The sequence below is a fragment of the Monodelphis domestica genome, chromosome 1 (genome assembly GCF_027887165.1).
Source record: "Monodelphis domestica isolate mMonDom1 chromosome 1, mMonDom1.pri, whole genome shotgun sequence".
NCBI lineage: Eukaryota > Metazoa > Chordata > Mammalia > Didelphimorphia > Didelphidae > Monodelphis > Monodelphis domestica.
Window position 1 is genome coordinate 557,371,453 of NC_077227.1, and position 26,021 is coordinate 557,397,473.

At 35.7% G+C, this 26,021-nt stretch overlaps 1 protein-coding gene across 5 annotated transcripts in view; it reads left to right on the forward strand.

Annotated features, from left to right (window-relative positions):
- DLGAP2 (DLG associated protein 2) overlaps positions 1 to 25,721 on the forward strand; it is a 1,318,656-nt gene extending 1,292,935 nt beyond the window's left edge. For all 5 annotated transcript variants that reach the window (XM_056813399.1, XM_001381443.4, XM_056813397.1 and 2 more), the window contains 3 exons: positions 7,066 to 7,157; positions 14,322 to 14,474; positions 17,908 to 25,721. In XM_056813399.1, coding sequence (XP_056669377.1) covers positions 7,066 to 7,157; positions 14,322 to 14,474; positions 17,908 to 18,126 — 464 coding nt within the window. In that variant the 3' untranslated portion in view covers positions 18,127 to 25,721. The remainder of the gene's footprint in view (positions 1 to 7,065; positions 7,158 to 14,321; positions 14,475 to 17,907) is intronic.
- The last annotated feature ends 300 nt before the right edge of the window (positions 25,722 to 26,021 follow it).

The window sequence follows — 26,021 nt, forward strand, 5'->3', positions numbered from 1 at the left end:
AGGATAGTTGTTTAAAATAAGGCAAAATTAGAGCTGTAGAGCAGAAAGGAATAAATTGAATTTTTGCTTCAAATTCTTTGCAATTATAGGAAACTCTTTACACTGCAGGTATCAGTCAGGGTCATTATCATTCAAGGAATAGCAAAAGCCTTTTACCATTAACAACCACATCAGTAGTGATGCTCTTTGACATTCATCATCTTCAAAGCCAGTACTCCATCTATATTGTTCATAATTACTCTCTAGTCCACTAAAATAACATCAGAATATTGCCCATCTGTTAATGTGGTGCTAAAGATTATAAATTGAAATACTTTATATTAACACTCAAGTTGAATTCCATTTAAGAGGAAAAAGAATAGTGGGCATTGAAACTTGCAGTTCTCTAAAAATGATCGGCTTCTTTAATTATAGTTTAAGGGAATATGCATTCTAGAAAAAGGAAATGTATTCATTAATTATAACTGTATATATCTCCCCTGATAAGTTGATCAGAACAAGCCTCTCCTTAAACTTGTTCATAAATCATGTGTGTTATTTAAGATTTATAAATAGGAGTGCTCTATGAAGAAACCAAAAGGTAATCTTAACTCTGGAGACCATCACTAGAGCATTGTATTCAATTTTTAGTAACAAAATTTGAAAGATACCATGGTATAATGGAAAGAGCCTTGAATGTGGAGTGAAATCACTTGAATATCAGCTTAAATATTTATTTACTACCTGTGTAACATTACAGAAGTTACTTAGAATAATTTCATGATAGAATTTCTTATCTAGAAGGTATCCCAGAGACTATTCAGTAGATCTACTATCTAAATATGCATATATTTAGATATTATCGTTATGTTGCCATTATCATTATCTTCCTATTCAATTGGCAATCTAACTAATTCCTAGGTGGGCAACAAGTGATTATGCTGCATCTTCCTAGGAACCTCATACATCTTGTGATACTATTTATAGACTTCTGGATCTCTCAGTTATCTGATATAGGAAAGCTTCCTGCCAACTAATATGAAGTGGATCTCTCTAGAATTCTACAAAACGACTTTCTGTTTTCTCTTTTCTTACTTATCTGTTCACACCTTTTCATTTTCTTTTGCTGGATCATCAGCCATATAACCCTCACTAAAATGATGAGTGTACCTCAACTGTTGTCCTGGATCTTTTCTTCTCTCACTATGCTCTCTCAGTTACAGATCTCATCCCTCCCCAAAGCATCCCATAGCGCCCCCTGCCCCTACCCTCTCAACTGAGAACTTTACCTCCTATTTTACAGATAAAACCTGAGATTTTTTGCTGTGAGCTCCCTCTTCTCCCCTCATACTCTTCTCTAATCACTCAGAAGCCTTCTGCCATTATATCCTTCTTCAGCCATGTCTCACAGGATGAAGTGGCCATACTCCTTACTAGAGCTAAACTCTCTGCTTGTTCAAGTGATCTCATTCTCCTCCAGCATCCCATCTCCTCCAACATATTGCCCCCTCTATCATTACCACTCTTTCACTTATTTCCCTGTCTACTGTCTATAAACAGGCCCAGGGTTCCTTCATCCTGAAAACAAACAAGCAAACAAACAAACAAACAAAAAAAAACCTTCACTTGATTCTGACAGAACATAAGCTTATTAAGATGAGAGGCTGTTGAATTTTTGCTTTTGTATCCTTAGTGCCTAGCAGAGTGCCTGGCCCACCGACTTCTAACAAATGCTTGTCTATTAAATCATTAGTGAATTCTAGGGGAAAAAAGGCAGCTCTCTGTGATTAAATGCAAAGGCAGCAGAAGCAAAATAGTACATTATTCTCCGCTACAATAAAATCTTTATTATGCTATCTTCTCACTTACATGTTATGTAAGACTAATAGACACCTTAGAGAATTATTAAAAATTTAGTAATATCCTTATCAATAAATGATAAAGGAATTTGATTCTTTAATTTAGAATTTAAAGGAGTTAACTTCATTCCATTCAGTATTAATATTATTTAAAGGAAAATAAGTTTCTCCATCTCCAGGGAAAAAAAGAGGTGGTGGGGGAGGAGATGTCAAATACACCATATTGGCTTATGAGTGAATATAAGGAATCTGAATCTGAGACTGAGAGATAGGCTATCATTTCTTTCTATCACTATTTCTAAGAAAGGAGTCAACTCCTATCTCCTTTAGATTACTGGAATATAATTCTTCATAAACATAAAGATATAATTTAACGATATCTAGATGACAGAGTAACTAAAGCGCAGGGCCTGGGGTCTGGAAGACCCTTTTTCCTAAGTTCAAATCTGGCCTCAGAAACTTACTATGTGACCCAAGAAAATCCAATTATGGAGGCACAAAGAGTCAGGCATGACTGAAAAATGATTGAAAAACAAGAGGTTAACCATCCCATAATCCAAGAAAAAAAAAAACTCTTTCTACAAAATTACTACTAAATAATTATGATATCTGTACATGAATCCTTCTTGTGGTAGAAGGATCTTATAACTTTGCAGAAAGGCCTGACATATTAGAAAGACTGACATGATTTGAATCAGAGATTCTGAGTTCTAATTATGTTTCTGCCATTTCCTCATCATAAAGTAAAAGCGGCAAACTATACAACTTCTAATGTTCCTTCCAGTTCTAAAAAACATACTACAATTTATGAGCAGGAAAAAATGTTAGGAAACTCTCATATGTCACAATTTTTCTCCTATTCTACCTCTGCCCTCATTCCCCCCTCTGGAACTTGTAAGGGAAGAAAGGGGGTTAATTATATTAAAAAGTTGGACTGGATTATATTTTAAATATAAGGTCACCAGGAATTTAATTTATTCCAAAGAGATTTATTTATAATTTATTTACAAAATACAGAAAGAATGAAGTAGGAAATCAGAGAGAAGATAGGATAAGGTATCTAGCCTAAGCACTAAGTAATGTACTCCCGTCCCCTGGCTCAACCTGGGTGGGGAGAGTTAGTCCTTAGGACCTGGGAGGACCTGAAGAAGTCTCTCTCAAGAGATAGGTCTCTCCTGAGATTAGTTTTTTCAGGAAAGAAGTCAGCTCATCACTCACCACGTCTCAGTCCAAAGGAAGAGATTTAAGAACAGCCTCACCTGGAACAAGGTCTCAGGTCCAGTCAGCAGATTCTTCTTCAGCTGAAGATCTCAGACGATTCTCCCATGAATCTCAGATGATTCTCTCCCCACAGGAAGTTGTAACTCCCTTTTAAAGATACTTTCTTTTGCATCACTTCCTTTGCCTTCCCCTAATTTTACATCTACCTATCACAGTTGAAGCTTTGCTTTAGGACTTCCCAGAGGCAGTAAGTTTAATTCTGATTCATTGCCCACTACTGCACATGTGGGTCACAGACCTCCATACAAGTGTGAATAGGGTGTTCATACCTTTGGTGATTAATTCTAAAAATGGTCAGGGATTACAATTTAATCTTCACAATCAGGGGGGAGTTAAATTTAATCTTCACAAACTGCTCTAAATAAATCTAATATTTATTTCATAGAGTAGCTTCTCAGAACCCTTGAGTCTCAGGGACCTCCTGATTCTCCCTCCTTCAGGTTAAACTTCTCTAGATCCTTCAATTATTTCTCATCCTGTGCAGAGTGATAATCCTTTCCATAGATTTAGATGAGCATTTTCCAACTTTGTGGGGTGTACTTAGTATAAACAGAAGCTTAATACATGTAAAGTCTAATTGAATTTAGGATGCTTAAAAAGAGCTTGGAAAGCAGCATGGTATAGGATAAAGGTCTGAAGTCACAGGGCCTAGGTTCAAATCTTGACTGGATTATATGACCTTGGACAAGACTAAGCCTTTGAAAAGAGGGTACTAGAAGAAAGAGATAGCATAGAAGCCAGCATTAATAGGGGTTTGGCTGACCCAAGGTTCTTACTGGAAACTAAATGCCATCATGGATAAGTCCTACTAAATCAGACTTAAATTTGAAAGTTTAAAAAGAGGAATACGAGAATACTTCTCTCCTTTGGAGGGAATCATCTAAGTGGTTTTTGTATTATTTTGTTTTAAAACTATACATGTACGGATTTTGGTCTTATAAAAGTATAATGACTGGCTGCCTCAGATTCTTTCTAGCTGGGTGACCCTGGGCAAACCACTTAACCCTCATAGCTTGGCCCTTGCCCTTCTATCAGAGTCATTATTAGGACAGAAGGTAAGATTTAAAAGGGGGGGGGAGCTTTAAAAAAGTAAAATGTTAGTATTTTTGAAGACTATTGCACAGACTGAAAACAAAGAGAAAATGTTTAATGAGATTAAAAGAAGTGAGGCAGAGTTTGAGTGTGTACTGTTGAAATTAATGCAATTTACCTTAGATGACAGGAAGAGGGCAAGAATATATAGACAGCTAAACTTGGTGACAACCCTTCCTACTCATACATGTCCTGGGGATCTCTGCCTCCCTGGTGTCACATATAATACATACATAGTGTCACCAGTATCATGGCATAGTAGAACATGGTACAGGATAGAAGTCAGATGACATAGAGCCAGAACAGATGATCTAAGAGGCCATACCCAAGAAATTGCTGTAGTTTTAGTAGAGGCTGAGGATCCCACCAGACCTGGAAATAATGCCAGTCTCATTCTATTCCAGGCTGGAAGGTGGCATGACTATCTCTGCCTTGTATCCATTCAATACCAGAAAGGGGGGGGGGGATATAAAAATCCAAGGCAACATATAGGGAGAAACAACCCAGTACCCACAAGTGACAACAGTCTGGTACTTTTCCAGCCTCATCTCCTCATTCCAATCCATCCTCCATCAGCTGCCAAAGAGATCTTCCTGAAGCACAGGTCTGACTATGCTCTTCCCTACTCAATACACTGTAGTGACTCCCTAGTATCCCCAACGATCAGATTTTAAAAAGAAGAAGATCTTCTTTCCTCATTCATGCTTAAAGCTATAAAAGAACTGAGGTAGCTGCAGATCCCCATCTAACTGAAAACTTTAGGGAAAGCTTGAAGCAAGACCAACTGTATTAGTCAGCTGTTCTGCCCAGACCCAATTGGAGAGATGAAGCCTGCACTCCCATGGTTTCTTCAATGGCTTCTGAAAGCAAGTGCTCTAATAGCCACTAAAGTTAAAACATCCTACCTCAGATTGGCACCTGCATGTGAACCAAACCATGTTTTAGTAAAAATTCAGGACGCTATCTCAAGTAACTGTTATTTTAAGGCTCCATGAATTTAGATAACGCACCACTGAGTAATGCTGGCATCACAAGGGAAAAAACTGGTTTTAGTATATCCTAAGGACATCGGTGTATAACAACTTTATCTAATTCTGCCTTTCAGATTAACAATGCTAAAAATATCTGTTTTAAATAGTAATTTATTGTGTGTACAGATATTACACATATACACACCTCTCTGTGTAGATTTCATGGCAATGGTTTTCAACATTTAACTGAATCTTCATGCTTCATTAAACTAATGGCATCCTTCCTCATAGCATAGTCTGAAAATGTTACAAAGTCATAATGTATACATACAACAAAAAAAATTGTCCAATAAAACTTCTGTGGCAATGGGATGCTGAAGGCGATATTTAGATGATTTCAAAAATATAGGTTGGTGTCACATTGCAAGGAAGTGTGGTCCAATGGAAAAAGCCATAGGTCAAGACAACGTGGTTTTATCAGCATAGAAACTCTCTGCACTTAGATGACAAGGTCGGCTGTGGTTCAATGGTTAAAAGCTTTGGATCTGGAATCAGGAAGACCTGTATTCAAATCCAGCCTCCGACACTTCCTAGCTTTGCAACCTGGTATGTCTAAGAGGCAGCTAGCTGACATCACTGGTCAGTGATGGACCTAGAGTCAGGAAGACCTGAGTTCAAATCTAGCCTAAGATACTTTCTAGCTACAGGATCCTGGTCAAGTTCTTTAATCTCTGATTACCTGGCAAAAGGATCTACTGGAGAAAGATGTGGCAAACTACTCCAGTATCTTTGTCAAGAAAACCTGACAGATAGCTATGGCCCATGGGGTTATAAAGAGTCAGACACAACTGAGCAACTGGATAATAACAACCAGTTACACAGGAAACAACTTATCTGTAAAGTAGTGATAATAATCACCATTAACATTTATATAACACCCTTTATATACCAAGTATTATGCTAAGTATTTTATTCATTTGAGCATTCCAATAACCTGAGGAGGTAGATTATTTTTAGTCATACTACCCACTTAACAGTTAAGGAAACTGAGGCAAACAGAAGTTAAGTGACTTGCCCAAGATTTGAAGTCAAATCTTCCTGATTCTAGTACCCTATTCTTAGTACCCTATCCCCTGCATTACTTTACCTAGCCAAGCTTCAGTGAGGTAAAGTGACAAGGAAAGAAGGAACGAACGAACAAATGAACGAACGAAGGAGGAAAGGAAGGAAGGAAGAAAGGAGGGAAGGAAGAAAGGAGGGAAGGAAGAAAGGAGGGAAGGAAGGAAAGAAGGAAGGAAGGAAGGAAGGAAGGAAGGAAGGAAGGAAGGAAGGAAGGAAGGAAGGAAGGAAGGAAGGAAGGAAGGAAGGAAGGAAGGAAGGAAGGAAGGTATTGAATATGGAGTCAGAAGATTTGGGTTTACATCCTGGCTCTGTTTCTTACTAGCTGTGTGACCTTGGACAAATTACTTCTTCTTTCTAAGCCTATTTCCTCGTCTTTATAATGAGTTTCATTCTATCTAGAATTGGAAAAGACTTCAGAAACAATCTATTCCAAACCCTTCAGGTAAGAGATAAGGAAACTGAAACATAGAAATGTTAACTTGTCCAAGTTCCCAAACTTAGTAGTATAAAACAAAACTGGAACTTCTGACCAACTGTCTTCTGATCAGTGCTGATCAGTTCTGATCAGTAACACAACCGTGTTACTGTTGTGCCATGTTCCTTTTTTTACCTTGAACCTCTTTACAGAGACTTCTTCCAGTTCTGACAACCTGAGACTCTAAGTGTCCTAAGGGACAGTCCCTTTGGATTCTTCTATTTTTTTTTAAACTTAATCAGCATCATTTTAAAAAGTCATGTCAAATAATGTCCTTTTCCTTCAGTTCTAGGTAAAATCAGGAGTGCAGTTGGAAGTGCTCAGCTTCTTATGTCTCAGAAGTTCCAGCAATTTTATTGGCTCTGTCAGCAAAATTTGGTAAGTCAATATTTAAGTAAACTTGATTGTCCACAGAAGACTTATGTCAAGCATTTGGGCTTTATTTTAATTCTTACTTTGTATTCATTCTTTTAGAATCTTTTCCTTCATTACCATTTTAACATCCACTACCCTATACTCCCTCTCTTCTATCCAGAACTTTAAAACATCATAGATATATGTATAGTACATGTAAGTGAATTTTGTATAATTATGTATAAAGGTATTATTTCAGTTTATTATTTTATATATTTATTTATAAACATCATTCTAATGATCTCACAATTGCCTACTTGTTATGTCTAAATTATTGTAGCTTTACTTTGTGTGCCTTAGCAATATTACACTATTTTTTATTATACAAAATATGTTAAAGAAAAAATACAACCAAAGACCATACTTTCTAGTAGCTCAAACACAAAGCCTGGAAGTATAGATTCATATTGAAGATAGAGCCAATTTTAATTACTGTTCCCCATTGCCAGAAATCCCTAAGTATTTGATGACTGCGTAATTGAGCGTCTGAATACTTTTGAAGTCTTTTGCAAATGGCTTCTTTCCATTCTTACCACAGAAGTTTCTGAAACATATTTCTTTCTTGGGAGAGAGGCAGAGGAAGAAATAAATACTTACATTTTGCCCAAGGAAAGGATTAAAAATACTGAAAAAATACACATATCTTAATACTTATAAAAGCCAACAGAGATGAAAAGATGTCATCAATAACTGCTGGCAGTTATATTTAGGCTCAAGTCTTAAAGAAGAAAGAAGGATTCAACACTCCTTTTCAGGAGACCATCCAATAAATTTGTTCCTACAGGCTTTGAACCAACAAGTGATTTGCTGTTATGTCATTATATCTGGTACAGAAAAGAATTCCCCAGAGGAAAATAAGTTAACAAATATCTTACACCCATGAACAAATTACTTAAAGTTAACCATATCTAACTGGAAACCAAGATGAGGGTGGTAGTCATGTAAAATTTTAGAAAGAATAAGTTTAACCAGGAAAATAATATTAAGACCTAGTTGGGAGGGAAGGAAATCACTTGGAATAACCTTTCTTCACCTTAAAAAGTGCTGGCATGTTGCACTATATAAAAAGGACCCTATTACAAAAAGGAACCTGTCTTCATATTTCACAACATGACAAACATGAAAATGTATATTGTACAATAACACATGTACAACCTATATCATATTATGTGCCTTCTTGTCGAAGGATGGGAAGGAGGGAGACAAAGTGAATTGTAAAATGTCATAAAATTATTATTAAAAATTGTATCTAGACATGTAATCTGGGGAAAAAATGGGTTTTAAGGACCCTATCTTCTGGGAGCTTTACTCAGGGGGTCATAACTCAGATAAGCAAGACTCACAGTAAAATACATAAGAAAAAAAAATAAACCAAACCTTGAATATCACCATATGCAGGCCCAAGTCTCAATTCTGATACAAATCCAAATGATTCCCTTCTCAGTGTACTTTGTTCAGAAAATGAATTGTTATACTACCAAGTATTTTGAAGGAAAAAATATGACCATACTCCTTTGTATCTTTACCAATGAGGTACTATTTTAATGACATGTTCCAAGTCCAAGATTAAAAAAAGAAATAAATCTATGCTATTTGGCCCTGGAGAAAAAAAACTAAGTCATTGGTAGTTGTCATAGAGAAACACATTTTAGCTTCCTGTGGATTGACTTGGATAAATTGCCTTGATTTGGATTCCAGTCTCAGCTTGACTACTCACTAAGTATATTACTATGGACAAGTTACTCAATGTCTATGTCTCAATTTCCTTATCTCTAAAAGGAGAGGATTGAATTAGACTAAGGTCCCTTTCAGCTAGGAGATCAGGAAAGCATTGGGCCTAGAGTCAAGGAGACCTGCATTCAAATTCAGCCTCAGACACTTGCTATCTGTGTGATCTTGGGCAAGTCATTTAATCTCCATTTGCCTTAATCTGCTGGAGGAAGAAATGGCAAACTATTCCAGCATCTTTGCCAAGAAAACTCCATGGACAGCATTGACATGTTATGGTCCACTGGATCATGAAGAGTTAGATGCAACTGAACAACAGTCCTTTTCTGCCCTAGATCGGTGTTCCTGTGATAGCTAGAGAATTTCCCCATTAGTGAAAGCCTTCTAGCAAAGGCTACATGATAACCTACTTAAGAGATTGTCGGGTATTCCTGAAACAAAGAAGCCTGGTAGCTAGAGATGAGATTTTTGCCTACTCTATTCTTCCAGCTCAGAACATACTTAAGTCAATCAAGAAAGATAAAACTTAGTTCTAAATAGAGTGTAAGTACAGTGTCATAATGGAGTAGGTGCTTTGAAAACAGTTGTTTAATTGTATTGAATTGGATTGGAAAAGCCCTGGCCAAATTTCCATTTCCTGAGTGTCATGGATTTTTCCTTATAGTTTCTCTGAACCCTTTGTTTTGTGGCCAATGATTCTGTGATCAGAGTACTGGACTTGGAGAAAGAAGGTCTAAATTGAAGTGGTGCCTCTGGTACTTTTAACCTTGGCAAGTCTAAGCCTAACCCTAACTTCTCCAAGCTTCAGTTTCCTCATATGTAAAATGGGGATAATAATGGCGCCTATTTCATCTGAAATTATACACAACAGGACCTCGCTTTATACAAACTCAGCACATATAAATTCAGGTACACAACCTGGCAATCAAAAAAAAGGCAGAAAATTTGCAAAATGAAAATTTTTAATTACATACTAAATCTGTGCCATTTTCCCAAGCTGTACATAATCTCATAGCACTTCACCCAGTCATGCTCATTCTCACTCCAAGATGTGTTAGTATGAATCATTACATTGCTTTATGCCAAACATGAACTCCTACGTCAATCTTTGTCCAGAGTTCTCACTTGTATAAAGTTGTGTCTGCCCTCATCAGAGCAGTGATTCTCTTTATTTCATTAAAACGATTTAATTACTAATAATGACACCAATGTACAAGAGTGGTGATACTGACAGCTCTGATAAGCCTAATAAACTATTCTTTGTGATATTTAACTATCAGAAAAGGTCTTGGAACATGGTGGTCTCATAAAACAAAGTCCTACTGAATAGATATGGTAGGGTTTTGTGTGTGGTTGTTCATTCATTTTCAGTTATGTCAGACTCTTCCTAACCCCCTTTGGGGTTTTCTCTGCAAAGATACTGGAATGGTTTTCTGTTTCCTTCTCCAGTCCATTTTACAGATGAGGAAACTGAGGCAAAGAGTTCAGTGACTTGCTCAGAGTCACACAACTAACTAGTGTTTGAGGCTGGATTTGAACTCTATCCTTCTTGACTCTAAACCTCTTTCTCTATCCATTGCTGCATATATGTGTGTGTGAGTGTGCATGTGTGTATATATATACACATATAAATGTATGTATGTATATACACACAAAGTGGAGGGAGAGGAAAGAGATAAAAAGACAGATTTTCCATCCTTATAACACTATATAAATGTTAGCTATTATTATGGTTGAAACAGGTCTTGTTTCTTGGTCTTTTTCTCCTTGGAAAATACATCATTCATAGGGCAACTAAGTAACTCAATGGATAGAGAAACAGGCCTAGAGACAGGACGTCTTGGGTTTAAATCTGACCTCAGATACTTCCTAACTGTGTGATCCTGGACAAGTCACTTAACACCAACTGCCTAGCCTTTACTGCTCTTCTGCCTTGGAACCATTACTTAGCATTAATTCTAAGACAGAAGGTAAGGGTTTTTAAATTTTTTTTATTTTATTTCATTAGAGGATTTTTCCATGGTTACAAGATTCATGTTCCTTTCCTCCCCTTCCCCAAGCCCCATCCCCTATAGCCGACACACAATTCCACTGTGTTTTACATGTGTCATTAATCAAGACCTATTTCCATATTATTACTATTTGCACTAGAGTGATGTTTAAGAGTCTACATCCCCAATCATATCCCCATCAACCCATGTGATCAAGCAGTTGTTTTTCTTCTGTGTTGCTATTCCCCAGTCATTCTTCTGGATGTGGATAGCGTTTTTTTAAGAAAAGAAAATGCATGGCTCTAATTACCAACATTTGAATTTGATTTGTGGTTTTTTTTAACAGAGATAGCTACATAAAAACAAAACAAAACAAAAAAGAAATGATTCACATATGATTTCTAAAACTCAGAAGTCTCAGATGAGTTCAAGTTGGAATTAACCCTTCTAACAAAGACCAGCATCCTTTAAGCAAAATTTTGTAGGAAACGGTTGCCCTCTAGTGGCTCAAAGTAAACAGAACAAGATTTACACACTAAATTGCATGGAAATTATAATTTTCAGACCCATTTTACATGAAAAATAGAAGTAATCATCCTGAAAGTTATACTCCCACAAAAAATAAGCACTTACTTGGTCTGTGTGTTTCATAGTCCAGAATGTATAATTTTAGCTGTATTTGATGCAACTATTTCATAAGCTCCATAAAAAAGTTACCTCTTCCTAGTAGTGCTGAGTACAACCTCAATAAATGGTTCTGAATTGAACTGGATAGTGCCCACGAAGAAATTCCATGGGAATGGCAAACTCACATTTTATTCTCGTTTAAACAATATGGTTCAGGCAAATGATTGAATCATGATAAGTATGAGAAGTAAAAGGAACACCACAGGTGTAATTGCAGTTTGCGCACCAACTGATATAAAAGATAAGTAAAGAAATTCTACTACTAGCTCAATAAGACTCTCCAAATTAATTCAATCCTTATTTTGGTTCTACTTGGTGATATTAAGACAAAGGTTCAAATAGTAGAGTAAAGCAAGATAATTGTAGGAAAATACAAATCAGGAATAGCGAACAAGAGAGGGCAAGGACTTATCCAGCAAACTACACAGAAGACTCATATTTCAATATCAGAAATACTTCTAGAAAAGAATTGAAAGACACTGGATATGGTAAACCACCAAAATAACATCCAAAAAATGAAATTCATTATATTATTAAGCAAGAGATGACTTGTTACTTATGTATGGTATCAGGAATCCATAATCACTATCCTCTTAGAGCAAATATTAAAACTTGTATAAAGGTAAAAGAATTTTTTTAAAAAGCTAGAGAAGGCTATGGCATGCAACTAAAACAACCCCATCCAGATGTGCTTAGATCAGTCATTTTATTATGGAAAAATGAAATATGGACAAAAGAGAGAACAAATATATATAATACAAATATTTAATGTCAAGGTTTAATAAATTACAAAGAGGCAGAGCCAAAAAAAAAAAGTCTTAGTAAGCAAACACTTGAATTACTTGGAAGACAGAGAGGCGTGGTAGCCAAAGATATCAATAACTTAAGATATAAACTTAAATATAAAATTTTGTGAAAAAGATGATGTAATATAATGAGCAGGCTTGCCTCATAAAACAGTGAAAAAAATGGAAAGTACATTCCAGTTCAAGAAAGTTTATTGAGGCATCCGGCTAAGCAAAATCACCCTGATGAAAGATGAAAAGATGAAAATTGAAGATAAACATCAAAAGACAAGAAGAAAAAAATCAAAGACTTTTATAACAAAATTTTTCCATCAAGGAATCTATGTATTTGGATTCTAACCTCACCATCCTAGATTGCTTATAGAAAAAGTAGAAATTACACTAAAGAGCAAAAAAAAAAAAAAAAGAAAAGAAAAGAAAAGAAAAGCAGTTGGATTAAATTAAATGTAGGAGATCCATAGTAGAAGTGATACAATTATGAAGGATCACAAGTTCTCTGCAGAAGAACAAGATAATATAGGTATTGAAAAGAATCTCTGATCTCATTTATACCCCTTCCCACAAAAAAAAAAACAAAAAACAAAAAGATACCAAAAATTATCAGTCTACTTATCTACTTTCCCATCTATATAAAGGTGTTTTTTTTTAATGAGAATAATCCACAAAGATACTAAGCATACTCTCAATGAATTTATTCATAGGGATATGAATATGCTGATAGTCCACAACTGAATATATCATTTCCATGATAATTGACTGAAAAATGTTGAGAATGATATACTTCTGTCTTTATAATTTAACTATCTTTTTAAAAAGTGTTTGGTATAGTAAAATGGCACTTAAAAGGATGCTTTCCCACAAAGTATCTACCCTACAAACATCAAAAATTATTCCTGAAAATTTTGCTCAATCTTCTGATCATTAATATCCAATGAGGTATAAAATGGACATGTAGATGGTTATCAAACATGTTCACCACTGTTATGGAAGAGAAACAAGCAGGACTCTAGTTATAGAGGGATTCCCAATAGATAATGAAGTCATACAGAGACTCTGTCTCCTGTGTCTGAGGTTGTTATTTAGCCCTAAATGACAGCAGAGCCTCCTGGAACAAGGATTGTCTCCTGCCTCCACCCCTTCTAGGTACAGTCTTCTCTCATTCAAATGTAAACTCTGTGAAAAAAGGGGACTGTCTTAGGTGCTTGTGGGTTGTTTTTTTCCCCCCACTGCTTAGAAAAGTGCCAGGCAGAAGGGTCTGACAAATGATAGTTCATTCATTCATTAATTCACTGAATTCCATTAGTCAAAGATATTTGGAGATTTAGACCACCACTTTCATTCTCTATATAAAGACTAAAAATATTGAAAATTAAGGATAGAACAGCCTGAGTTCAAAACTTGCCTAAGACACTTACTAGCTGTATGACCTTGAGCAAGTCACTTAACCTCTATCTGCTTTAGTTCCATCTATAAAATGGAATCATGAAAGTGGTGGTGAGGATTAAATGAGATATTTATAAAATACATCACATGAAAATAATAATATGATAAATAACATTTATATAACACTTTAAGGTTTATAAAATACTATATGCTTTCATATTTGATCCTTATATAAAAGTGTGAAGTGAATACTATTTTATCCTGATTTTATAAATAAGGAAATTGAGGCACTGAGAGATTAAATGACTAGACCAGTCACTGGAAGGTACCTTATAAGATCCACACTAAACATTTAATGAATCATTATACTTTATCTCAAGTACTAGAGTTTTTACTTAAAACAAAAAATTGAGCTTAACAAGGATACCTGGGAAAGAAAAAGGCTTCTCCCTACTCCCATCCTCAACCCAGCAAACCAAGAAAAAGAATTTTTCAGTTTGAGTTTGTTGATGTTTTCTTTTTGTTTGTGTTAGGATCCTAGTGCTATGCCAAGGCCTACTTCCCAAGACCTGGCAGGATTTTGGGACTTATTGCAGCTCTCAATTGAAGATGTCAGCATGAAGTTTGATGAACTCCACCAGCTGAAGCTCAATGAATGGAAGCTAATAGAATCCCCTGAAAGAAAGGTAATTACCCCCAACTCTGTGTGGTTTCCATGTAAACTCTTATTCAGCAACCCCCTAGTGTTTGATGCAATTGCAGAAATGATCCATTTCAAATCCCAAATTATGAAGTTTCCCAGTTTTTGATTAGCAATCCACACAAACTTTTCTTATGGAAATTGAGATAGGAAATGAAGTTATCACTTTATTATTGACTTATAATGGAAAAAATGGGTGCTCTGGTCATTTATACACAACTGCAAATAAACATTAAGGAAAGGAATTAACCCCTGGAAAAAAAAAAAGACAAGATGTTCTTTTTTTTAACCAAGTTTTATTTTTGACACATTAAGGCAAGTTTCCCAGTGAAACATTTTATCATTAAACCATGGTCATAGCTACCTAACTGGTCTCTGTACTTCTTGGTTTTCCTCTTCCTAAACCATACTTCTTACTAAGATCCCTAAAACATGGATCTGATAATATTCTTCTACTCAAAAATCTCCCAAGGTTCCCACTTGCCTCTAGGATAAAAGAGAAATTCCTTATCCTAGGACTTAAAACTCCACAATCTGATTCCTCCTCCCTTTCTAGTCTTGCTTCATGCTAGTCCCCCTTCAAACATTCAATGTTTTTCCTAATTATCCCATTTGTTGCTCCCCATTTACCTTGTTCCACCTCCTGTATCCCTACCATCTCCTAAATTTACAATTGAAATCTATATCTCCTAAATCTTCCTCATCTCCACCTCTTAGGATCCCTACTTGCTGCCAAGTACTGCTTAGGTTCCATCTTCTATAAGATCTCTTTCCTGATTACCCCAGTTGTAGTGCTCCCAACTTATTAAAATTGCTTAGTATTTCTTAATGCCCAGTAGAACATAGGCTCCTTGAGGTAGGGACTGTTTTTACTTTGTCTTTGCAGCCCCAGAACCTAGCACAATGTCTTACTTGTGGTAAGTACATAGTAAATGATAGTTGAGTTTAATTGATTGGTTGATGAAAATCCACATCCAATTCATAGTGACACTGCTCATGGCCTTGAGCCTTGTCTTCATTCTAAAACAGGTAAAGGGTAGACATGGAGGTAAAAGGTAATATGGTATAGTTTGGTCATGTCTACTTTGTGTAGGCACAGCCTCTTTTATTTACCATGTAATATATTCTGTGGCATGTTATCAAAAGAGGGTGAATTCAATTACATTTTTCCTATGTGATTAATTTCTTTCCATAAGGTATTATAGATTTAATATCTTGATCTGAATTAGTGATAACTTTACTGATTTTCTAGAACATAGACTGATTTTCCAGAGAATCATTATATATTTAAATAAAATGATAGGGGCACAATGGATAGATGCCAAGCCTAGAATCTGGTAGATATGGTTTCAAATCTGGCCTCAGATACTTCCTAACTGTGTGACCCTGAGCAAGTCACTTACCCCCAGTTGCCTAGACCTTACTCTTCTTCTGCCTTGGAACCAATCCTTAGTATCAATTCTAAGATAGAAGGTAAGGTTTGTTTTTTTTTGAAGGTAACTCTGGGTTAAACTCTCTCCTAAAAATGGCCTAGTTCTTTCCCCTATAGAACATAAATTCCTTTGGAGGGCAGAGATTGATTTATTTTGTCTTGGTATCCTAGACGAGGGTCTGGGGTAGTGCCTGACACACAGGCAGTACTTAAAATGCATTTGTTGAATTAAATGAAATGCCTAGTTTAAAAGTTGTATCACCCACATTTTAGTAGCTAACCATAGAAAAATAAAAAGATGGATTTACATAACTTTATGTTTAACAGAGGAATTGAATTGAATTTGAGAAGTACAAAAAGGGAAAGTTTTTATAATAAAAATTAAGCCATTCCATATCCTTTCTTATTATGCTTGAACCTCTTGTCAAAGCTATCAGCAAAATGGCTGAGATGTCCTACAATTCTGACTTCTTTGTCATTTAACGAAATGTACCAGGATGCCCCTGGGGGGGTTGAACTTCTGACTGAATCAGACTTTTTGAATAGGACAATTTGTCCTGAGTCATTGGATCATAGATTTAAGAGCTTAAAAGATTTTAGCAGCCATTGAGTCCTATGGGTAGAAATGGCCTAAACCTGCCCTGGCAACTGCTTATAAACTTCTTGAGGACAGAAACTATCTTTGTCTCTTTTTATATCTCCAGCATTTAATACTAATAAATGTTTGCTGATTGATGTTATCTATTCATCTAAATGACAGTATCTATCAATCTAATATCAGATTAATTTTTAAAACATAGTATCCATTATCATAACAACAAATTAATAGCTATTTCAGCACCTATAAGCGGATGTGTTATAAGCAGCTACAAAAGCAGGTTTAAAGTATTTCTGTGCCTATGGCTTGATGATCTGAAGAAAACCCTTGTGGTGTTTCACTTTCAAGTTTGCCAAGCTCATTGCAAGAATGACTTCTTTTTGTATTTATTGTCTGACTTTCAATCAGTTACAATGGATAGGGCTTGGTGCAACCTGACTTATCCAATATGTTCTCAGAGGACAAGTTTATGGGGGAAGCTAGAGTGAGAGCCAGGCCTAGAGATGGGAGGTCCTGGGTTCAAATGTGACCTCAGAAACTTCCTAACTATGTGACCCTGGGCAAATCACTTAACCCCCCAATTGCCTAGCCCTTACTGCTCTTCTGCCTAGGAACCAATACCTAGTACTGATTCTAAGATGGAAGAGTTGTTTTTTTTTTTTTAAAGAAGGAAGAAAAAACCCCTTGAGCAATAAAACTATGGTCATATGATCCTAGGACTTTGTTGAGTAAGGCATGGCACATGTGAAGAGCCAGCAATGAGGGAACTAGTTCCCCTCTTCCCAGCCCCTGAGGATATTTTTGCATGCTCCACCCCTCTGTCCAGCCACCCAAAGCAAGCACTTTTTCCCTCCACTCTCTCCAGTAATATGGGGGCTCACAGACAGCTTGAATTTGCTTTCTGGGCTCTAGTTCTTGTTAAAGGTTCATCAGCACTGTCCTAGGACATCAGGTTCAATTTCTCAAATCCTTAACTATCTGCTTGTGGTTTGTTGAGCTGCTCAGCTCTAAAAATGTCAGATTCCTTTCCCAAAAGAAAGCTTATGGATTCAGAGTGCAGAAGGAGACAAACATTTTTTGAACCTGGATAATTCAGGAATTGGTTTTACATAATTTTGCATATTTGCTACAAGAGTTTTGTTTTTCTCATTCTTTTTTTCCCCAGGGGGTAAAGGAAGGAGAGGAAATGGACTTTTGTTCATTAAAAAAAGAAAAAAAAACTTACTTTTTAAAAAATTAACACCAGAATATGTGTTGAAAAGGAATCATCTGGGTAACAAACCTTAGCAAAACTCAGATTCCAAGGTGGAATTTTTTTAATTGAATACTAATATGCATCACATTCTCCCTCTCATTAACCCAATGTTGATCTTTTAATCAATGTTTTAGGAAGAAAGAAAGGTTCCCCCTCCAGTACCAAAGAAGCCTCCAAAAGGGAAATTTCCAATCACAAGAGAAAAGTCTCTAGACCTACCTGACAGACAGCGCCAAGAAGCCAGAAGACGGCTCATGGCTGCCAAGAGGGCAGCCTCCTTTCGGCAGAATTCAGCCACGGAGCGAGCAGACAGCATTGAGATCTACATCCCTGAGGCCCAAACCAGGCTTTAAAGACAGAATCCTGCAACAACATTTCCTTTTTTTTAAACAAACAAAAAAGCTTGTACAGTTTGTCACTTAATCTGGTAATTTCTGTCTCATTTTCTCCACTGAATATGCCCTTGCTGTTGTGTTCTTTGTGCCATAAGCACAGTGGAATGTTTTTATTTTTTCAAGTTTGCCGAGCTCATTGCAAGAATGACTTCTTTTTGTATTTATTGTCTGACTTACAATCAGCTACAATGGATAGGGCTTGGTGAGACCTGACTTATCCAATATGTTCTCAGAGGACAACAAGAAACACCTCTTGAGATGGAACCCAGCTTACCTTTTTTTGTTATTTATATTTTTATAAATTGTGTGATAATTAGGGATAAGAATAACAAATTATAAAATGGGTGCATCTCACCATTCACTAGAGGCATTAGCTAACCAAGTAGAAGGTGCTACAATGGCAAGTGCATGACAGAAAGACCCCATGTCTCTCACCTCCAGTTTGCTTTTCTTCAAATCCAACGCAATTATTTGCCCATGTGCACTGCCATTCTCTTCATCTTTGTTACTATGGGAAAACATTAAGACTTTCATGTCATGTCAAGTTTTTGGCAATGAGAAGGGATCTATCTAGTCATTATTCTCTGCACGTAGACAGGTAGCTCTCCACAAGCCCAGGAGCCTAACCTTCTGAACCCATTAAAAATATCTGGTAAGATCTTCCTCCCTCCCCAGGAACCAAATCACCATTTTCCCAAAGCTCAGTTTAATTTTAAAGCAAAAGGACTTAAAAACAACAGGTGAAAAGAAAGTGGTAGCCTTAAAGCTTCTCTTCCATAGCAAAGTATAAGAGCATAGTTATACTTATTCCTAGGAAATAGTTATTGTCATTTCAGTTCTTTTCATGAGTTTTTTTTTAATCATTCGTATTTTACTTTTCATTTCACCAGTGAAATTACATGTGATAGGTCATATTCTCAAAATGCTGTATCAGTTAAAATTCCAGGATATCCTTGAAAAAAAAAAAAGTTTGCTTGTTTAAAATGCCAGTCGTGATGTTGTAACCAGTTTAAGAAATTTGAATGTGAGTGGTAAGTATATCTCAGTTTAAATGGTAAAGGTGAAATGTAGCTTACTTTGGAATTTTTTTTTCAGAACTCTTTTTTCCTATGCAGTATCAGCGAAGGCAAGTACCTTGCTTATAAAGACATAAAGAAACTGATTCAAGAATTAAGGGATTTCCAGCTCTGGAATTTAAGAAGTATTACCATGTTTTCGGGACATTGATTAACATGAGCAAAAACAGGAGACAGTCCAGTCTAGCAGTTTTCAATTCTGAATTAAGTTTAAATATGATAATCTTTATTCTAGCTTCCCACTGGACATGAGGACTCTTACTTAAAGACTTCTCTCTCCAAAGGAAGACCCAATAAAATATATCTAATGGAGCCCAATCTCCACATGAATTAAGTTGAAATACAGGAGTATTTATTCCAGCTTCCCACTGGAAAGTGAGTGTCCTAATTCAGAAACCCTCTCCAAAGGAAGACGGAATAGGGAGGATCTAATAGATTCAAATTTCCTCTGACTTTGGATGACTACTCCCTGTTAAAGCAGGATGGCAACATATGAAAGATATTTTGAACAACTACCACGTTTTCTGTTTACCTGCTTTAATAAATACCATGTACTTAGCCATATGCAAAACAGCTTCTCAATTATACTCTAGCACTTTGTTATTGTGGGTTTTTTTTTCCACCTTGATTAGCACTTTAAATAAGTACTCAGCTCACTCTGCAGCCTGCCACATTATTATAAGCATTAAGTAGCAGAGATTGCACAGCTTATAAAAATCCGGACATTGGATAACAATGAAGTTTTCCTTTGTTCTTTTGGGCTTTTTTCTTTTTGTTCCAAATATGTTCCACCTAGCATGAGGTCCATTTGGAGCACAGTTGATATTAAAGCATGTTTAGCTTCAAAGTTTGAATTTTTAAAGCTGAGTAGTTAAGGATTTCCTGTAAGGCCAAAACTGTAAATTGAGCCTCATACCTGGTATATATTTTACCAAACAGCCTTAAACAATATTTGGAAGCAAAAACCAAGACGAATGTATATCCTTTAAAATAATGCAAAAAAAGATCCCTTACATATTCTCCTAGAAATGAATATTCTATCCCCAGAGTGTTCAAAGCATTTTCTACATAAAGAAAGAGCTGAATCCTGGGTAGTGTACAATACTGATGCTGCTTCCTATACTTATTGTACTATATTAAATACAAATGTATTTGCAAGTATTGGCATTTTAGTCTTTTTAAATGGCATTATTTAAAGTTGAGCTGCTATTTAGAAATAATCCACAGAGAAGCAAAGCCAGTGTATTTCCTAGATAGGGGAAAAATAAAACAGACTTGCACGCACACATAAAGAAATATGTATAACTACTGGCAGCTGATATATTTTACCTAATTTCCTTGAACACATACAAAATATATAAAGGGAAAATATAAAGATTAGGTCATAACCATTAAACTTAGATCCCAGAAGAAAGTACAATAACTTGAATGAAGTTATTCATCAAATTTGGATTCTTTTTTGGCATTCAGTGTCTTCATTCTTTTATTTCTACCATACCCCCCCCCAAAAAAATAAAAGAAAGATGGTATATAATATAAATAGATAGATATATATTTATGGTTAAACCATCCTGTGGATGAACAAATAAAAACCCCACTAAATTTTACAATGGTTGTCGACTGATATGTTAAGTATGCCTCTCTGGAGATGTATAATTCCCTCTTTGGTCCATCTATGTTCCAAAGGAGATTATATGAAAGCAGATGCCTGCTGTGAGATGATAAAATGTTACCTGTTCATGATCCACATCCAAGTGCAATATATTCAACTTGTCATACAGGTGATATTCTATCAACAAAAGCAGAAAAGAAGCCATGTTCATTTATGTGTTGTCCGTTTCACCAATTAAAGAGAAATAAAGCAATCTTTATAATACTTGTGTTATAAGTCAATCAAGCCAACTTATTTCAATCACTTCTAGCACATAATGACCACAACCACCACAATAAGTCTATCATATAGTTTAAACCACCTCCTCTAGAGTGTACTTTTAATTTTTAAAATAATGCATGGAAATGAAATTGAGTGTTTAACGCATGGTTGAAAGTAATGGTATAAAATGTTCTATAAACATGATATCAAAAGATATTTTGATGCTCTCCATATCTATATAGATACACTACATATATGTGCATATATACACATCCTAAAGATATCACTGACCATTGAAAAATTAATATTACTAATTAATCACATTGCTGAAAAACAACAAACCATTTGATCGGCTATAAAACTTCATATGTAAAAACTCAATCCAGAAAGTCTTAGTTAACTGTAAAGACAAATCAACACAAAAATAATAAACAAAAATCAAAAATTTAACATTTAACCCCCCCCAAAAAAATTTTAAGGATATGTAGTTCTTAAAAATAAATTGTTTTCAATGCATCTATTTCTTTGCATTTCCTTCCTCCATTCTCTACTCCGTTAAATGTGATTGTTATCAGACTATTAGCATTTTTTCTCTGCAAATTTCCCAATGGGAACCTTGGATAGTATATAAAGAATATGATTTTTGCATTTTTATATGAAAACATAACATTGCAATTCAAAGTTAAAATTTTGTTAGTGTTTTCAAGTTCAGATCCATTGAAAATTTTAAGCTTACTTAGCTTAAAGTACATTTTAAGTGACATAATTTCTAAATCCCCACTCCCAAACAGTATAGTCAGTCTACCATTGACTTTAATAACTTTTCTTTTAGTATAGACATTAAAAAATTGTTGAAATTCCACCCTTTTGGTTTCAATGGGTGGATAGAATTTACCATTAGAAAACTTATGTTTCACTTTATGTGCATAGATACATGGACTTTGAGCACCTTCTTTTGACCTATGTGTCTCCATTTTCTTGTCTTGACTTTTTCCCTTTTTGACCATTCTTCCAAGTGCAGAATACTATATTAATTATAAATTTTGGCACTTCTATAATTCTCATTAAGTTTCTGTATTTTTCTGTTTTCATGAGGCATCTCCATAATGGATATACTGGGGAAGGGGGAGGGGGGATGCTTGCCAGAATCTAAGGTAAACAATTTGCCTATATCATTCATGAGATCCATCTAGGTCTGGCCAAACTCTACTCGTGAGAGTCTCACCCACTGTTCTGTGCCTGCTAGTAATGATTCTAATAAATCCAGATTAGACCCTGAAGTATAGTTTGTAGGAACAACTCAAAGGTTTGGGCAACTGTTTAGTAGAACTAAGCACACAAGTTATTCTAATATCTCCTGTGGTCAGTCAAACACAGTAAATAGGCAAGAGAACCCATTTGTTGGGCCTGAAATGGAACATAAGAATATAAATTTTCTGGAGCTATTCCTGACATCCTTCCAAATAATAATAATAATAATAGTTAACATCACCACCCCCACATCACACTAGGAATCCTGTGGCATGGAAAAGGTAAAATGTAGGAAGGAGGACTAGTACTGACTTTTATCACTAGGGATTATCTCATACCAGAGTGAATGCAAAAAGGTGGGTTCCTATATTGAGCTCCCCATGAAACTTCCAAAAAGCGAATCATATTAAAGAAGCATAGGTATCAGAGTAGACTTGGGAGTCTGGAAGACCCTGTGTTCAAATCCTTTCTCAGAATCTTTCTAGTTGTATAACTCTATCCAAGTCATGTATCCTCCTTATGCCTCAGTTTCTGCATCTGTAAAATGAAAGGATTGGGTTCAGTGTTCTCTAAGGTCCCTTCTTGCTCTAAATCTATGATCTATTATACCATCATTCTTCAGGAGTCAAGACTGGATATTGCATCCATCTGAATACTGATGTCCTTTTTTAAAAATATGGATGTTATCTATATAAGGCATTTCTGTCTATCTAAATTGTATTCATTTCACAAGGTAATCTGTCCCCACTAAATCCTTTTAGTTTCTGACTTTTTTTCATAACAAATTAAACACATCAGGGATTTAAGAAATCAAGAAGTTAGTCATTTATTAATTGAATTCAAGCCAGATATTTTCCAGTGAAATTGTGTCATCTTTTTTTAAATTTGGGTTTAAGTTCATACTCTTCGCCTTCGTTAACGCTACTTTTTAAGTTAAATCTCATGTGCCTAGATAACTAGGTCACATTAGTACCTGGTATCATAAAGGACCTCATACTTTCATGGAAAGAGATATATGGTCAATTGCAACTACCATCAATTTAATTGTTTAAGGTATCAAGAAAGGTTATTTTTGTAACTTGAAAGCCACTTCACATAAAGAGGTGCCAGGATAATTTGAAAATTGATAAAAAGGTTCAAGTACTTAGTGGCCTGTCAGTTAGGCAATCTAATTTTTAGTTTCACGTTAACCACTAAATCATTGTGCTGTCTGGCTTAGATGCATTATGTCTCAGTTTTCTCATCTGTAAAGTTGGCATAATAATAATAACAACAACAATAATACCTATCTCTTGCTTAGCTCACAAATATATCTTAAGGACTGACAACTTAATGTCACTAAGGTACTCTGAGTTACCAAGAAGCAAGTGATAAAAAGATGAGGTATTATTATTATTAGATTAGATAACAAATTCTAGAGACATGAATATTAAAGAGAATTATTAACAATTTTGTTCTTCTTTAGTGGTCTACATCACACGCAATGTTAAGATGCATTTTTCCAACAGGTTTAGAAACCTGCAAAAGACTAGGGCATGTGAAGTCTCGAAAGAGAACAGGAAGTATTGGTCAAATGCACTAATACTGACCCCATGCCCAGCTTTGGAATGCTCCCTTGGCATTTTGACTTGCAAAGAGCTCACAAAACAGCCTCTCAGTGGGTTTGGAGGTGGGGAGATAGCCCAAGGAAAATGGATGTTTCCCCTGTGCCTTTGGCTCCTATGTTTCTAGAGTGTTTCCATGAATACCGACCAGCCTCTATCCCAAATTAAGCTTCAACAAAATAACATTTGGTAGAACACTTACATTTGTGCACTTCCAGGATGAATTCAAGTAAACACTAAAGAAGGAAAGAAAATCAATGTCAGAAAATAGAGAACTGAGCCTGTGTTATGTGTCCTAAGTGAAATTAGACACAGTTATCAAGATTGTCTTGATATTTCTGACAACCATTTTGGAGGAATGCCCCCATCCAGTTCTAGTTTGTAGAAGTCCTTAATTTTATGACTCAGAGAAACTAGTCCATGGCAACACTCCAAGAAACAACCACCTTGTCATGCAAGTGGTCACTGAGAAATGTCTATAATTTATATGACTTACTGTCCTGGACCTTCTATTTGTATCCAGCTTTAATAAAAATTACATACAGTTTCAATGTAAACATTTGGTTGATGACATTCTCTGCAGAGGAAGTGTTATCGACATAACAGGAAATACTTTTAAGAAATATTTTGTATATATACAAACAAAAGGAACACAGAGGTTTACCTCCCTACTTTCTTATATTTTATGTGACTCTTCATCATTGGTGCTGAATCTGAACCTGAAAGATTTGTCAGTCAAATCTTTCCTATATCTAACGAATAAGAGGAGCTAATGAACAGTTACTGAAAAGTTTCTTGAAGTACAAATTTATCCTTCACACGGAGACCATAATCACCGCAAAGCATAATGGTTCATGTCTACTGAAACTCACCCGGGGAAAACACAAGCGTTCCTTGTAATTACCTATGGATGCCACCTGCTCATGCTTTAATTTTTCTCCATTGTTTTAGTAATATGATCATATCACTTTTAAAGGGCTCAGCATGTATGTATCTTTCACTCCACTTTATATACTGGTTTGCTGAATTAACAAGGTTTCCCTTGCAAATAGTGCAACCTAGACTACGTTGGAACTCTCCTTTCCAAAAAATAAGCCACTCCTCCCTGTACACATTCTTCCTGTGCAGAGGCTGAATTCATGCATCTATCATCCATACTCCATACCAAAATACTCAAAGGTGGCCTAAGGACTAAATTAAACGCCTCCTATAGAATTTCCAGGAATGTTAGAACCAGGAAACTAGTTGTTTAGTTAAAGTTTAACAAAAAAAAGTATATAAATATATATATATAAATATATACATATGAAATCATATCAACAATGAGGATGAACTGAGTGCCAAATAGCCAACATCTGTACAAAGTCACATGCCACTAGAGTTAACTATTTTATGTAATTCTCTTTCACATGCTTTTCAGATTCTTTTGATAAATTCTCTTTAGTAGCATGCAGGATATCTACTCTGAATGTACAGTATGCTCTTCCATTACCACCACACCTTTGTGCTCCTGGGTAATAATTTCATTACCAGAATGTTGGTCGTTCCTTTAAAACACTGAAGAATTGCTTTATTTGAGTTTTTCTTTTTCCATGATCCTTTGTTCACTCTGAGCTGATTGTAAGGAAAATGTGCTTCACTATTTTGCTCCAGAACTCTTTTATGAAGCTGCTCTTTCAATTGATTTCTGTATTGCTTTATGTTCATCTCCTGTAAATAATTCTGCAATTAAATTTTTTGAGAAAAGTAGAGTTTTCTGGTTATTGAGTTGAATAGTCCTGTGCTGTTTTAAACTCAGGAAAGCATACATATCAATAAATCAAATACCTCTGGTTTCATTTTTGTGAGAACTCTCTCCCTAGAGACCTATAACAGCTCATCTATAACATATAGTCTTCATTGACAGTAGCTCATAGATGTTAAGTGGCTCCTCCATGGTCACATGCCTAATAAATAGTAGAAACAGGAGTTGAATCTAGGTCTTCCTGACTCCATTTCCAGCCTCTTTACCAACCACATCATGCTCTTCTCATACAAAAACAAATTTTC